At 40.5% G+C, this 17,275-nt stretch overlaps 1 protein-coding gene across 2 annotated transcripts in view; it reads right to left on the bottom strand.

The window, feature by feature from the left end:
• Positions 1–1,335: 1,335 nt before the first annotated feature.
• SLC27A6 (solute carrier family 27 member 6) overlaps positions 1,336–17,275 on the bottom strand; it is an 83,636-nt gene continuing 67,696 nt past the window's right edge. For both annotated transcript variants that reach the window (XM_017341026.3, XM_002710184.5), the window contains 5 exons: positions 12,916–13,006; positions 9,340–9,538; positions 8,255–8,352; positions 6,906–7,036; positions 1,336–2,243 (listed from right to left, as the gene is read on the bottom strand). In XM_017341026.3, the coding sequence (XP_017196515.3) occupies positions 2,067–2,243; positions 6,906–7,036; positions 8,255–8,352; positions 9,340–9,538; positions 12,916–13,006 (696 nt within the window). In that variant the 3' untranslated portion in view covers positions 1,336–2,066. The remainder of the gene's footprint in view (positions 2,244–6,905; positions 7,037–8,254; positions 8,353–9,339; positions 9,539–12,915; positions 13,007–17,275) is intronic.

Raw genomic sequence — 17,275 nt, 5'->3', positions numbered from 1 at the left:
ATGCGATGCTGGCACTGCAGGTGGTAGATTTACCCACTATGCCACAGCACCAGCCCTATCATTTAATACTTTATAAATAAAGGAAATTAATCCATTCTCATTTACATAGTAGGATATGGGTCTGCTTAGACTTACTTGCTATTTTACAAAGCTTGTTCTTTTAAGATTTCTGAGTTTTGTATGAGGTTATATTTCTCATTTTGTATTCTAAAGTGTGAACTTTTATTTCTATGCTGTGTTGTTGGTATCCTTTATGTTTAAAATGTTTTAACTTTATAAAATATATTTTCCTAATGACAAAAATCACCTATCCACAACTTCAATTCCAACCAGAACAAGCTCTTTAGCTTGTGGGAGACAACAGGCGTTCTTGCTGGTTGTCCAGAGCTAGGTGTACGGTCACAGGGGCTTCCTGCTGAACACTGCTCTGTTTCTCAGTCCAGTTCCACAATCCCTTGCTGCTAAGTCCATTTTCTTTTGCTTTAATAAAGTACTGAAAACTGCATACTTGTAAAGAAAAGAGGTTTACTAAACTCACAGTTTTGGAGGCTGACAGTCCAAGATCACGTGATGCCATCTGACTGGCCTCTGGTGAGGGCCCTCTTGATGCATCACACTTGCCAGGACAACAGGAAGTACAGAAGACGCCATGCACGTGGTGGTGGCTTTACTCTGTAACAATCCACTCTCACAAGAACTAACGGGGACCCCAGGAGAACTACATTGATCCCTTCCAAGGTCAGTTCTTAGACTGACAACCTGCCATGAGGCCCCATCTCTTAAAGGTTCCACCACTTCAAACAGCCACTCTGGAGGCTAAGATTCCAGCACACGGACACTTGGGGTGCACATGCAAACCATGTTCAAGCCACAGCTCTCATCTCATTAAGAAAGTCATGTCTGTGGTTCTAGCTTAAAGGAAACACGGGGGGCTGGTACTTTCTGCCTGAGTTCGGTACAACAATGCTCATTACACTGTCTATGTAATAAATTTCTCAGTTACCTACTTACAAATTTGCTCAAACTTGCAGACCTTTCTGTCTATGACCTTGGTGATGATTTGAGGGTTCTATTCTAGTGTATTCTGGCTCTGTCCTTGTATTACCAGTGGTTCCTATAGCTCTGTTTTTCATTAATTTGATCCCATTTATGACCACCTTCCAAACTTGAATAAGTTCTCTGGGCTTACCCATTCTGCTTCTCTGCTATTCATGATTCTTCCATCATCTTACTGTGAGTTTAAGATAAGGAAGATATAAGTGCATGGATTTAGTCATCTCCCTTTCACTGGAAATTCACAATAAAAAACATCAGAACAAAAACTCAAAAGACGTATTAATGAACATGGTTTTATTTATTTATACAACCCATAAAAATAAAATATTTTAGTAAAATTTCACCAATTATTCAAAACTAGAAACTTTACATATTAGAAAGTACTTTTTAGATGGTTATCTCAATTGTTAATCTCTTATTATTTAAAATCTTTAATATTAAGACAAATATTATTAGATATTAAATTTCCCAAATAGATGAAAGAATAAACAACTAAAGTGTTGATTATTAAAGCAAATTAAATTCTTATAAAATTAAAGAAATTCTCTTGTATATTAAGGAAACATAACACATAATTAATGTTTAGTCCCTTTCCCAGTTTAATAGTAAAGAATCACATACATACCGTAATCACATACATACTTAGAACAGCTGGACTTAATGATTTCAACTTTACTTTCAATAGAAACTCAGTAGAAACCATTCACTGAATTTTCAGTGTGGGTCTTTCCCTGGGCTATGGTAATGCCTTGTGATACTCTCCTTGGATGCTGGACAACAGCAGGGCTTCGCAGCACCCAGTCAGCCCAGCAACCACAAGGAGAACTGATTCTGCAAAAGTGAGCTGCGTGGCTCTGCAGTCATGAGTGGTAGGTTAGGTGTATTCAATGGAGTTTCTACTTACTACATTTGGTTTACAAGAATGCAACCCCATCAAAATCTGGGGAGCGTCTGTGCTATCCTCTCACTCCAACAACCAAAGCACATAACGATCTCAAATACACACATTCTTAAAGTTTTATCTCTCCTAACATTACTTGATCATAAAGTTCTTTGGTCAACGGAACATAAGATTTTTTCAAGTTATCCATAAAGTAAAGTGGATCAGAAATTTTCAGTGGATTAAATCCTTCTTCCACCAACTGAAACTTCTGTAGTTTGAATGTCCCTGTTGTTTCCATTTTTTCCTATAAAACAATTATAAGGATGAGTGGAATTGTCTAATACTCTCTATAGACAAAATATTTAATATCACAGTCTCTTAGACTTAATCATAACAGTTTTATATCTAACGATCTTCTCCACTACTAATAACTTCACAGAAATAGCAAAAGTATTATAGAATATTTAAACTTTTTTATTTACCTGTAAACTTTCTTAAATATTAACTCATCAGTATATAAAAATTACAAATACAATGAATAATCTGACTATAAGTATGTCTAAAACAGGTAAACCATCTCTTCAATTCTGTGTCAACAGAATATTATGTATAGAGAATACCATTAGATGCCAAAAAAACTCAAAGGTATAAAAGACAGAATTTTCTCATACAAGTACACAAGAAAAAGGTGCAGGCTGAATACTCTAAGAACTAGAGGGAGCACAAAAGGCTCTCAATCTGGGTTCCCAAACTTGGGGCTCCTAAGTAAAATTTCAGGATCTGCATAACATATCATAAGTTTTCCACCATAATACAATGGCATACATTGATCACCTTAAACTAAAATGAGAGGAATTCAAAAGTTCAGGGAAATTGTACAGCATGAAAAAACTATGCCAAATTTCAAAATTCTTCTCATCAAAATAAACTTCTCTTAATTTCATTTCCATGAACTTTTTGAAGTATTCTTATAGCTTAAGGCAGCTCTAGTCTTCACCAGTGGTTTGCAATACATCCAGTCAGTGATGGCGTAACTTTACAAAGCTGGGTTCCCAGCGTACATTCTCCTCTAGGGAACTAGAGTCCTTTGAAAATGAAATATTTTTGTTTTGATTTATATGCATTAGTTTTTCAAATGAATGCTAATTTCTTTATCTTAAATTCATATTAATTTATTTTTACTTAGCAAATGAATAAATGAAAGTTTAGGTATTTGTTGTGACTCAAGAGCACCATGAAAAAAAGTTACTGGGACATTAAAGTTGCCACAAATCTAGAAACTTTCACAGTCTTTGCCTCTGGGCCTGGTGCTGTGGCACAGTGGATAAAGTCATGGCCTGCAACGCTGGCATCCCATATAGGTGCCAGTTCGAGTTCTGGCTGCTCCACTTCCGCTCCAGCTCCCTGCAAAAGCAGCAGAGAATGGTCCGTCTTTGGACCCCTGCAGCCACGTGATAGATCTGGAAGAAGCTCCTGGCTCCTGGCTTTGGCCTGACCCAGCCCTGGCTATTGCATCCATCTGGAGAGTGAACCACCAGATGGAAAATCTCTAATTCTCTCTCTCTCTCTCTCTCTCTCCCTCTAACTCTGCCTTTCAAATAAATAAGATCAATCTTTTTTTTTTTTTTAAAGAATCTTTGTTTTAAGGTTTTAAAGGAGATGAGGGGGTCTCTCTTTTTGAAGTTGCAGCTGTGGAAACTGAACACGTCAGGATCCATCCCAGCCCATCCCGTCCTTGCTTCAGGGCTAATTCGGGATTCAGCTTCACCCTGATCCCATCCCGTGATCTCTCCTCTCTTCTCTCCCCACTGCCTTACCCGGCGTTTTCCTCGCAGAACTATAAACAAACGGGCAGTGGAAGCACACACAGTGTTTCTTCTATTTCACAAAATTAGAAGCCTGTTATATTTATAAGACTTAGTGTTCTCCCTTTATAAAAATTAATATTATACAAAGTATATTTTCCTAGGTCAGGGAATTTTATTGAAAACACTTTTAAAAGTGGTTTTATAAGCCCTCATCTATTGTAGTTTAATTAACCTTGCCCCTTATTCTTAAACTTACAGAGAATTAAAAAATGTTTAACACTATAACACTGAAAATATATTCATATATACTATTTGTGCATCTCTGATTACTTCCCAAGGATAAATTTCTGGAACTGAAATTACTAATTCAAAATACATGCAAACTCCTAAGTCTTACCCCGTTTCCACTCCATGTGTTCTAGAGACCTAAAAACAATCAGCCTTCCCCCAAGAAGAATCAAAGGATCAGATTAATTTTATCCCAGCCATACGAGCATGAGCATATTTTAAAATTTTCTATAAAGTGCTGGCAAAGGGGCCCTTTTTAATTACTTGTGCTAAATTGATTTTTAATAAGTCAGATATTTCAACTGTTTTATATGAAAGAACTTTGACTTCTGCATGTTTTTATCAGATCACTTATTTTTATAATTTATTTGTTAAACAAATGTTTTGAGTGCTAAATGTCAGGGGTTGTGCTAATGACAGCAGACACTGTACTAATCAAAACTAACAGTGATGACTCATCTCCTTTCTGGGGGTTTAATGAACCTAGGTCCTCAATTTGTGCAAGGCCTACCTAGTATTCTAGGTGATGTTTTCTTTCATTTTAAGATGCCTTAGGGGGAAAAAAGTTTGAAACATTATGGGCTCTTTCAACTTTCTACCCCAGGAAAATATGTTACTTATGAGGTGGCCAGGAATAGGAGGAAGTTGTGTAGTGAGAGAAGGACAACGTGAAGGTGACACGAAGTCACTCATGTCTGTACTGTGGTCATGTATGCGTGAAGCTACAAGCACAATTATGGTGTATAAACACATGCATATACATAAGCATAAATAAAACAGGAGGCATTTTAATAAGATGGGTGGGTTATATCAATATCCTGGTTGTGATAGATTTATAAAGTTTTAGGGGAAGCTAGATAGCATAAACAGGATCTCTTAGCTATACAACAACTACATATGAATCTGCAACTATCTCAAAAACTCCATTAAGAAACTATTTGTTTTATATTTACTTGACTTTAGTATTTCATAGGATTGTTATGAAAATCATCTGGAACCACATAAAAACTCCTAAAATAAAAATGTGCAGATGAAATATGTATTTATTAATGACATGTCTCATTGGACAGGCAGTGACCTGGCTTCAAGGATTGCCAGACACTTTATAAATGCATATGATTGGGCCGGCGCCGCGGCTCACTAGGCTAATCCTCTGCCTTGTGGCGCTGGCACACCAGGTTCTAGTCCCGGTCGGGGCGCCAGATTCTGTCCCGGTTGCCCCTCTTCCAGGCCAGCTCTCTGCTGTGGCCAGGGAGTGCAGTGGAGGATGGCCCAAGTGCTTGGGCCCTGCACCCCATGGGAGACCAGGAGAAGCACCTGGCTCCTGGTTTTGGATCAGCGTGGTGGGCCGGCCACAGCACGCCAGTCATGGCGGCCATTGGAGTGTGAACCAACGGCAAAGGAAGACCTTTCTCTCTGTCTCTCTCTCTCACTGTCCACTCTGCCTGTCAAAATAAATAAATAAGTAAATAAATGCATATGACGCCATGTACTGCTCTTTCAGAGATCTAATTATGACATAACAAATATATTTAGATAAAGTCTTTGTGATCAGATGGGATGAGATGACAAATGCAAACTTTGCAGAAAATAATTTGAGGCACAATATTAAACAATGTATTAGAGTGAAATTGACATGTTGAGATTCAATTATCCTTTACAAGATCACTGTTGAGGAACAGTGATTTTTCTTCATTCTATTTGTGGAACTCTTACTTAGTGTAGAGTAAATCTTGTGAGTATAAAGTAAACTGAAAATAAATCTTTGTAAAAATTAAGAGTTGGGGGGCCAGCACTGTGGCGTAACGGGTAAAGCCACACCACCTGCAGTGCTGGCATTCCCATATAGGAGCCAATTTGAGTCCCAGCTGCTCCACTTCCAATCCAGCTCTCTGCTATGACCTGGGAAAGCAACAGAAGATGACCTAAGGGCCCTTGCACCTGCATGGGAGTCCAGGAAGAAGCTCCTGGCTCTTGGCTTCAGATCAGTGCAGCTCCGGCCACTGTGGCCAAGTGGGGAGTGAATCAGCAGATGAAAGACCTCTCTCTCTCTCTGCCTTTCCTTCTCTCTCTTTCAAATAAATAAATAAATAAATCTTAAAAAAATTAAGAGTGGGAATAGGAGAGGTAGAAGGGGCGTAGGAGCGTGGGCAGGAGGGAGGGTAGGGTGGGAAGTATCACTATGTTCCTAAATTTGTATATAAGAAATACAGGAAATGTGCATACCTTAAATAAAATTTCTAAAGAATCAATAGTTGAGTAAGTAAATAAGTAGTAGATGAGGAAAATAATTTTCTTTTAACCGTATTTCATCCTAGTTACCTTTCAAGATGGGTCCCTCATCCCAAAACAGATGAATCTTAGAATTCACCAAAATATAGAGGCAAGGGGTTGGAGAGAATGGCAGTGACAAGCAAGAGCAGAATATGAAAGCCAACTGCCTTTAGGCTCTGCACACACTCTACAGACTCCTGGATGTCTGCCTGGGGTTAAGTCTAAGGACCTGGCTCCAGAGATCTCCACCAGATCCATGCAAGGTGAGGTTCTGGCTTGCACCATCATCGGGACCACCAGGATTGTCATATTTCTATGAGGCCCTGACTACAGAGAAAGGAAGCCATTGTATAACACACACACACACACACACACACAATATGACCTAGCATTTCACCATGCGACCTTCCATACTTTTAGGTATCAATTGTGAGAGTTAAACAGCATCAACTCAACATCACCAAGCTTTTCTCTAATCTTGGATTTTTCTAATATAATTACAAATTATATATATGGATATAATATTATTTTGCAATAAAAGCCCATCTTGATTTCCAGGTCTTGAATTTTATAGTAAATTTGAACAGTAAAATTACCTGAATTCTTAAAAAGCGTGGGCACGCATAAGCTGGTAGAGATGTGACAACTTGCTCATAAACTTTTTCCAAGTCTAGAGACTTTTGTGGTTTTAAAATAATAGAAGCCATTCCTGCTTTTCCTTCATAGCCTGAAAAAAAAGTGTGAAACAGAATCAGCTTTATAATTTCTTGATGAATTTTTAAAATGAATCCTGTTCCTAACTAATCATAGATCTAATGCAGTGACAACAATACAACAGTATCATAAAGGAGTCTGTGTTTGTCTAAGTATATGATTTACTGCCTCGAAATAATTCAAGAACAGGGAAAGACAGAGTCAATTCCTAATTGTCTACATTACAGAATGAAATAGCTGCAATGTAAAACACCATAAATTACCCATAATTTGCATTCTACCAACTGTAACACAAATATTAAGAAAGAAAGGATGGGAGTGAGGGAGGATAGGGTAGGATATATAATCGTACTGTTAAAACTGTATATATGAAATTTTCTTCCTTCTTATAAATAAAAAATTGAAAAAAAAGAACATTTAAAGACAAACATGTCAGCAGAGACATACATTTTGAATATTAATGCAAAAAATACACGGCTTTTTTAAAATTTAAGATGCTAGAAGCTGATTTTCCATAAATAATTAGATCATTTACTGCATGTCGCACCAGCTATGAGTCTGGACAGGGATCAGAATGTCCTAGAGCATTTCATGAACACGCAGAGGCGATTCACTAAGTGGGCAGCCCGTTCCTCTGCTGCCCTGCCCAAATACTCTCACCCCCGGTACACCCTGTTCTACAAACATTAGCTGCATAATATCATCATTTGTAAAAATACTGAGACCGGAGGGGATGGCTGTTGGGGGACTTCCACTTGCTTGCTAATCTGTGCCATTTTCACCATCATGAGAGGATTTCTAAATGCCTCTTAATAAAGACAATGAGGCCACATAAATTTAAAAATAATTTTAAAAAAGACCCACTATAAGGTCAAGTCAGTGTGCTTGAACATTTAAATGAGAACACGTTCCTGTTTAGTTGTGTGAACAAATACTAATCATAAACAGAAAAATAATAGACTATTGAAATGCTCCAGCTATTTTCAAGCAGTGAGTCACCGACCAGAGTTTTTAAGAACTGCTTTGAAATTACAAATAGGCATTAAAATGCAGAAGTACTTCTGCCCTAATGCAACCAGGATGTTTGTTAATTTGACCAAGCGCAAGATAAGATATTAATTTTAACATGCAGAAATTAAAGTGTTGAACGGGTAAAACCACTGCAAGACAAGAGAAAAGCATGGTACATTCTATCCCGAAAATCTTCCCAAAATCTGAGATGCATTTATACCTGACACAGCCACACCATAGACGTTCGTTTCCTGGATGAAATCCAGCATTCCAATGACATCAGCAACCTCTGTGGTTGCAACGTTTTCTCCTTTCCATCTGCATAAGAGGGAAATTCCAGTTAGTGCACCCCTACTTGAGAGTCCAGTGGTCAGTGTTAGTTTACTGCCTGGCATTTGGCCCTGTATAAGAACCTAGAGACCAAAAAACAGCCAGTTTTCATACAGAAGCCATTTCTAGGGAAGCACCTTATTGGTAATTCAACAAACCTAGCATTTGATTTTTACTTAAAACTATCCATGTGTCAACAATGTTAATTGCTTACTTTAAAATGTTTTATATCATAAAATAATAAAATAATAAGGTATACAATCGCAAAATCCTTTAATCTGTAAAATAACCATTAAATGCCAAAAATCCCCTGTCTGTGGCAATAGGAATAATTAAATGGAAAACTATGGTTGTCATTTAATGCACATGCCCGCTTCAATTTCTAGGTATTAACTGCTTTGGCTCCTTAATGTTTTTGAAGGCACAAATTATTTAATGACAATAATTTTATATGAATGGGCTTATAACATGGCACAAAAAAGGCAAGGAGGTGGGAAGTATAAGTTATTTCTTCATTCAAGAATTTGTTGAATGGTTACACTCAGGGTTCTACCGTCATTGACTAGTAATACAAGCTAATTTCATAGGCCTGAAATAATCTTAGGGAATTAAAAAAGGAGATGTAAGAAAGTGAAATTATACTGCTTCAATAGTTTTATCATTAGCTCATGAATCAGACCAAAGCTGACCAGAGTGGTTTTCTGGTATAACACCCTCATTTAGACCTGCCTTCTGTCTGACAGTTTTATATTCTACAAAAAGGAGCTTGCCAATTTGGACTCAACTGATCGATTAAAATAATCATCAGCTTTTACACAAAAAAATTAACTTAAGGTTCAGCCTAGAAACAGAGGGCCAATGGGTGTGGGGCTCAAAAGCAGCCATCTGCCCTGAGGGCTAGAGGATACGGGTCCTGGCGTTTACACAGAAGCCTGGTTCTCATCATCGAGCTGTGTATCCCATGACGGCCCTTACCTGAAAGTGTCTCCAGTGCGGTCCCAAAAATACAGGAAATTCTCCTCGTCCTGGACCATTAAGTCCCCCGTGTTAAAGTAAACATCTCCTTTCTTAAAAACATCAAAAAGCAACTTGCTTTTTGTGTGCCTGTAAGACCCAGCGTAACCAAAGAAGGGATTCTTGGTGTTCACTCGTGAAATGAGAAGTCCAGGTTCTCCTGGGGAGAGAAGGGCGTGTTTGTAGCCACCTGATTAAAACTACTGTCACACACACCATGCATGTTTCCAAATTACGCTTCACACACACACACACACACACACACACCTTATTGTCCCCTGAACTTGCTTCTATTCTATCTGACGTCACTTACTCTTGGTGCCTGCATCTGGCACATCCTTTCACAGGGTACCACAGACACGCATCCCTCCAGGAAAATCAACACCACATGGAATGGGACGAAAAGGAAAGAAGTATTACATGTCTTTTACTTCTTGAGTGAATAGACCACTGGCTATTTTTATTTTGAATTATATAGACACACATACTGTTGATAGTTACATAACCACCCTAATAATAATTTTAATAAAATGATGATAGCAGTATTTACTGAGCACTTGCTATGGGCCTTTGCAACTGTCATCTTCCTTATTCTGCACAGAATTATTTGAAAGGCAGTTATAGAGAGGCAGAGGCAGAGAGAGAGGTCTCCTAGCCACTGGTTCACTCCCCAGATGGCCACAACAGCCAGAGCTGCTCCAACCCGAAACCAGGAGCCAGGAGCTTCCTCTGAGTGTCTTCCACTCTTCCCAGGCCATAGCAGAGAGCTGGATAAGAAGAGGAGCAGCCAGGACACGAACTGGCACCCACATGGGATGCTGGCAGAGGCTTAGCCTACTACAACACAGCACCAGCCCCTATACATAATTTCTTATTCAGATTTATTTTATTTATTTGAAAGACAGATTTACAGAGAGAGGGGTAGACACAGAGAGAGAGAGAGGTCTTCCATCCTCTGGTTCACTACCCAAATGGCCACAACTGCCAGAGATGAGCTGATCCAAAGCCAGGAGTCAGGAGCTTCCTCTGCATCTCCCATGTGGCTCCTGTAGCCCAAGGCCTTGGGCCATCTTCAATGCTTTCCCAGGCACATCAGCAGGAAGCTGGATTGGAAGTGGAGCAGACAGGACTCGAACTGGTGTCCACATGGGATGCCAGCACCACAGGCCAGGGCTTTAACCTGTTGCACCACAGCACCAGCCTCAAGGTGAAAGCTACTTGTAAGAGAAGATGAGAAGATAGAAGAGAGCAGCAGTCCCCGCCCTAGAAACCTTCAAGGCCGCTGTTTACTTGCCTTGCCTGCTGTGAAGAGACATAGCAGCCATGTGGCTAACTAGATGGGGTATAAAGCAGTTCTGATCAGTTTAACATCCTCCATTCCTCCCACTCCTTTTGGGCATTCTGGCTACCAAGACACACACGGCCAAAACAAACCCACTGTGCCTGGAGAGGTCCATCTCACCCTCATACTCATTGCCATGGGTCATTATCACCACCAGTGCCATCCTCCTCCTCCTCATCATCATCACTACTATAACATACACCTAGAGCTTTCTGGGTACCAACCCCTAGTCTGAGGGTTTGCATATGTGTGCCTTCTAAATATCATCAAAAACCTATACGAAAGGTCCTGATAACATTTTACTTTATTCATGAAGAAAATAAGGCAGAAAAAGTAGTTTGCCCAATGTCACACAGTTGTCAGACACAGCAGCTGGCTTTTTACAATCAGGTCCACCTGACCCCAAAGCTTCACCGCCCCTCCCCCATCATACACTGTCAGCTATACTCCTGTTCTGGAATTTTCCAAGACTCTTCTATCGCCCTTAAAATTTATTTTGATTTTCTTCTTCCAGTTACAAGTTAATGAAATTAATCAAGGTAACAGCCTCTTCTCTGACAAATTAATCACTGCAAATGCATAAATAGGTCATAGTGTATGGAAACCACTTCCATTGTTAAGACATAATTCCTTAATGGAAAAAGTATTGAGTATCTCATAATGAGAATTCCAACGGCAAACAGCATTCTGGGGTCAATCAGCTTTTAAGGAAACTCTGAGGTTACATATGTACAATTCTGGGATTCAGTTCTATGTAGACATAGTATTATAATTGTAATTTAAAAAACCCACCAGAAAGGTGTGTTTAGTCCTTTACTCTCCCTGCCATTTGCTCTTATTTTCGATCGTGTCCATAGACTTGAATTTGAGAAATATATATATATATATATATATATATATATATATATATATATATTTTACAGGCAGAGTTAGACAGTGAGAGAGAGAGACACAGAGAAAGGTCTTCCTTCAGTTGGTTCACCCCCCAAGTGGCCACTACGACTGGCACGCCGCACCGATCTGAAGCCAGGAGCCAGGTGCTTCCTCCTGGTCTCCCACGCAGGTGCAGGGCCCAAGCACTTGGGCCATCCTCCACTGCACTCCCGGGCCACAGCAGAGAGCTGGAGTGGAAGAGGAGCAACCGGGACAGAATCCGGCGCCCCAACCGGGACTAGAACCCAGTGTGCCGGCGCCGCAGGAGGTGGATTAGCCTAGTGAGCTGCGGCACCGGCCATAGAAAAATATATTTAATGAAGGCCCTTAGGCTTGAAACTCAAGAGATTGGTTTTGTAATAATGCTTTTTTTTTTTAACCAGTCTTTCAGTTACCTGAAAATAAAAACATACTTGTAAACTTTACTTCAACATTCCAAGAAAAGATGTAATGAATCATTTCTCAAATGTAGTTTAAACATATTTCGAGCTAGTAAAATGTAATTTTGGCCTGCTTTATGCAGAGTGGATCTCTAAGTAAATCTGAGTGCACATATCCACATTTGATTTTCTACTTTGATATATGCAGCAGCAGTTTAATTGGGGCACTTGCTAATATTACAATTTCAAACCTAAAATTATAAGAAAGTCAATGTTGGTGGAGGAATGGAGGGAGAAGGAGTAGGGAAGGGGTGGCAGGTAACAAGCCGCCCAGTAGGCCCTCCACAGGGCTTCACACTCAACTCAGTGACACTCACTGACCAGTCAACCCCGACCTCACAATAAATACTGTCATATATAATATATAGTCATATATGACTCTCTCTATATAATCAATATATGTATATATATGACTCAGACAAATTAATTATTCTGCCCAAAGTCGCACAGATTCTCAGTGTCAGAGCCTATATGTAAGCCCAAGTTGGCCTGAAATGCCACGAAACTTAGAATGACAAATTACTTCATTTATTTTATTACAGTTTGGTGATACTAGGTAGCAGACATATGCCGCTGTTACAAAACATAAGTAGTAGATTAAGAAAAAGCATGGCCAAGCCATAAACATTTTTCCGTTTCCACTGTTTACCACCTGAGTGACGGAGCTGAGGCTCCAGCACTGAATAGCTAAACCATCCTCCCTGCAGTGAATTCTGAATCAGATTGCACATTAGAATCAGACATACGACCACTCACGCAGCCAGTAATAACTACACAGAGGTTCAGAAACCCGGGGGAGGCAGCCTCAAAGAGGAAGTTTACCTTTTTTCACAGGACTACACCGCTCCTGCTCATTTCTCATGGGCTCATCCTTCTGAAAATCATACTTTACCAAGTCAAACGGGAAGAAAAGCTACACAAACAAAATCAGACACAGAATATTTAGTCACTTGTCCAATGACAGATTCAGAAGATTGCATTCTCAACTGAAATACATAAATCATTCCACGCATGGACTTACTAAAACAAATAACTTTTGCTGATTAAAAACAACTAAAGATAATAGTAAGCACCGAGCACTCACTGGCATTTCCTCTCACTTGCTCTGGGTTGGACTTTAGCTGAGCAAACAGGTACAATCCGCACCATGAGTGAGTGCAATGAAGGTACTGAAGCAACTCCTGCCCTCCGCTACACACTCTGCTAACTACAGGGAAGAGGACCACTTTTGCAGTCATCCAAAACATCTCCTGAAATGGAAAGTTTAACTGTACTGAACTGTAAACGAGGCAAATGCCAGGATATTTTCTGAAGTGTGTTCCTTGAAATCTCCAACAAAATGATGACCAAATACCTAACACATATGGCTTTCTTCTGAACCATTCACCTTCAGGCCGGTGAAGTGACAGTCAGTGCTTTGATATGACATGACAAATTTCTCAGAATGTCTGCATCCCCTTGGGAATCAAGCTAACAGGATGGCCTCCCTCATCCCCAGAAGTCCTTAGGCCCCCTGCTTTATATTTAAGAAATCTGAGGTTTGACTCCTCAATTAAACAAGTAATCTATGAAACTAAATTAAAATGCACTAGAATCATGTGCAGGTAGCAAAATAAGGTGCAAGAAAATACTCAAAAAGAGTTAACAGGAGAGCTGGGCAGGAGCAGAGGAAAATCAGCAAATCTAGAGCGAAAGGCAAAAGGTGAAAAGAACAGTAATCACATTACCTAGGATCAAATATTAAACACAAATACCTCTGGTATTTAAACCTGGGGAAATCTTTAAATAACTATAATCACAATTCATCATCTGAATTGGAATACAAATGTGGGCAGCTGAAGTTGACTGAGCATTAACCACACGCCAGGTCCTTGCTCTCAGAGATAAGAGCTGTTTTAATCTAATCATCAACAGGCTGCATGATGAAGAAACAAGCCTACTGCCCTACTTTCAGAGCAGGGTCCATGAAACAGGAAGCCGAGCAGACATGCTTTTACTCTGCACATGAAGAGTCTGCATTAAAATGCAAGCTTTCATCTTGCTGGTCTCCGAGCATAAGATAACAGGACGCTGGCCACTCGACTGATGGTGCTAGGAAGACTGCTGGAGACCTAGAATTGCCTTTTCATTCTGGCCACACGAGCACACAGCCCTGTTCATTAAGCCAGTCTTTTCTCTCCTGTTTCAACAGGCATTATTTTTTGGAAAATTTGCCAAGCAATTGTGGCGTCAGCTTTAGGGTTATTTCTTTTAGATTAACTTGGCAATCATGTGCATGGGCGTGATTTATTCCACACTAAAATCACACTTCAGTCTGTTACCGGCTTTAGGAGACCTGTCCAGAAACTGAATTATCTTATCATTCAAATGAATTCAAATACATCACCATGTTTTCTAGACACAGCCTGAATCAGAGCATTAATATTTAACTAGAAGAATTTCCATTCTTCTTCTTGGCTTAAAGAAACCCTCCACGAGATTGCAAAAATAGCTGCCTTACAACACAAATTTAATTTGAAATTAAAATTTCCTTAAATGTACAGTGTCTGTATATGAATATATCATATGCATGTGTACATGTCCGGAACAAAGCCATTTGGGTCCCACTCGTAGCAATCTAGGTTAATTCACCTCCCACCCCACAACTGCACAGCCTGCCCCTACATACACTGGGAGTTCCCGTACATACCTGTATGCCTCTGTATATTTAGATTCGTAAATTTATAGGTTGGAAAAGAAATACAAAAATAACTTCTGTGTGAAACATTAAGCAGACTTTTGAGCCAAGGGAAAAGTAATATTAAAATCACAAAGTCAGGGGCCCAGTACCGTGGCGTAGCCGGTAAAGTGATCACATCCCATATGAGTGCTGGTTCGAGACCCAGCTGCTCCACTTCCCATCCAGCTCTCTGCTGTGGCCTGGGAAAGCAATGGAAGATGGCCCAAGTGCTTGGGCCCCTGCACCCACATAGGAGACCCAGAAGAAGCTCCTGGCTCCTGGCTTTGGATAGGTGCAGCTCTGGCCATTGAGGCCAATTGGGGAGTGAGCCAGCAGATAGAAGACTGACCTCTCTCTCTCTCTCTCTCTCTCTCTCTCTGTCTCTCCTTCTCTCTGTATAACTCTTTCAGATTAAAAAAAAAAAAAAAAAAAAAAACACAAAGTCAGGCAGAGCTGGGAGAGCATTTTCTGTGTCCTAGAGAACTCAATCCTCCCCATCAGCATCTGAGAGGCCCTCTCCCAGCCCCTCCAGAGCCCTTATTGATAGGACTGTGTTTGTCTAAGGGTTTGGGGGTAACAGATAGTGGCAATACAAACTGTGAACGCGGCTGCAGAGCCACACCACCAACATGATGCCGGGTAAGGGCGTGGCCTCCTGGAGGGCCGGGAGACGCAGGTCAGCCGTGTGGGCAGTCAACCAGATGTAAGGCTCAGTCGGCAACACTCCACACACATTGTCTCATGTGTCTTCCAGGGGAGTAACGCTGTTCTGACTCCACAAAAGGGGGCAGCTGGATTCTGCCCTATGTCCTTCTTCCCTTGGCATGCTGTCATCCGTATCCTTTTGTGCACTATGCTGTGACCACGAGTGTCACAATTTTCAGGTTTCATGAGTCCATCGGGTGAATTACCAAAACTGCAGGTGGTCAGAGGGACCGGCTGGTGGCAGAAGTGATGGCAACCTTGGCTGGAGCATCCCCTAACTTTGCAGCTCACTTTCCTTGTCCATGAAAGACTTCTACTGTGAAGGCTGTAAAAAAGCCTGTAAGACTAATAATGGATATTGATAATTAAGAAAATTATCCTTCTCATTAATCACATTTTTATCTTTAAATTGTGTTTGTGGACCTAGTGAAGAGAGAATCACGACCTATTCTTTCTCTTCTTCTCAGACCTAGCTACCGCTTTTGTTAGTGCTGCAAGTATTTTTATGTTGTCAGGCTTGATGACCCCATTCCATCTGTAAACAGAATCCGGAGCTGTTCCATCTTCTATATTCAAACGATTCCATGCTCACCACTGAGCCTTTCACTGAAGGCTGACCCATCCTTCCTTCCTTCCTTCCTTCCTTCCTTCCTTCCTTCCTTCCTTCCTTCCTTCCTTCCTTCCTTCCTCTTTCTCTCTCTTTCTCTCTTTCTCTCTTTCTCTCTCTCTTTCTCTCTCTCTTTGAAGATTTAGGGCTTTCCATTAGACCACAATACGGCCCTTTCATTTTTAGTCACTTTTTTTTTTTTAAGATTTATTATATTTACTTGAAAGAGTTATAGAAAGAGGTAGAGACAGAGAGAGAAAGAGAGGTCTTCCACCCGCTGGTTGACTCCCCAAATGGCTACACGGCCAGAGCTGCACCCATCCGAAGCCAGGAGCCAGGAGCTTCTTCCAGGTCTGCCACACTGATACAGGGGCCCAAGCACTTGGGCCATCATCTACCGCCTTCCCAGGCCATAAGGAGAGAGCCGGATCGGAAGTGCAGCAGCAGGGTTTGAGGGGATGCCGGCACTGCACACGCAGGCTTTACCTGCTACGCCACAGTGCCGGCCCCTGAAGGTGATTCTTCCATTTCTAAGTTCTGTATAATCTTCTTGTTGATTATAATTTTTCATTCAATTTTATAAGGAGATGTTGCCTTCTAGTAAATACATGGGCATTACATCCTGTGATTTCTAAAGATTTTGAGAAAACATCGTTGAAGGCTTTAGGCCTGAAGTACAAATCAGAAGTGAAATTCTTAGGTGAGACATTTCTCACTTCCTCTCTGGCCTGAGCATCTCGTTTCTGTCTTTGGAGGTGCCGGAACCACCTCACCCCAGGACACTGCACACCCCTGGCCTTTCTCTGCTTCGGCGTATCTGTAGGGTTCTTCAGTTTGGGTTTTTCAGAAATAGCATCAGGAAATATCTTTCTGCTGATTTTTCCCTGGAATCAGTGTGTGCTTCTGCTACAGATTCAAGTCTGGGCTTTGTAGTTGTCTTCCATTATGATTGAAATAATTATTTTTCTCTTTGATCTTTTCTGTAGGAACACCACCAATTACGTACATGTGAGATTCTGTCTCTGTTTCCAAAACCCATCTTATTTCTTTATATTATTTGCGTGTTCCATTTCCTGTGCTGTGTGGCTCCCTAATCCCACCCTTTGCATCCCCGACAAATGTTTATAGTCCTGTTTATTTGAAGTCCTTTA

The sequence above is a fragment of the Oryctolagus cuniculus genome, chromosome 6 (assembly GCF_964237555.1).
Source record: "Oryctolagus cuniculus chromosome 6, mOryCun1.1, whole genome shotgun sequence".
Taxonomy (NCBI): domain Eukaryota; kingdom Metazoa; phylum Chordata; class Mammalia; order Lagomorpha; family Leporidae; genus Oryctolagus; species Oryctolagus cuniculus.
Note: the sequence above shows the minus strand (reverse complement) of the source record. Positions and strands in the feature narration are given on the sequence as shown.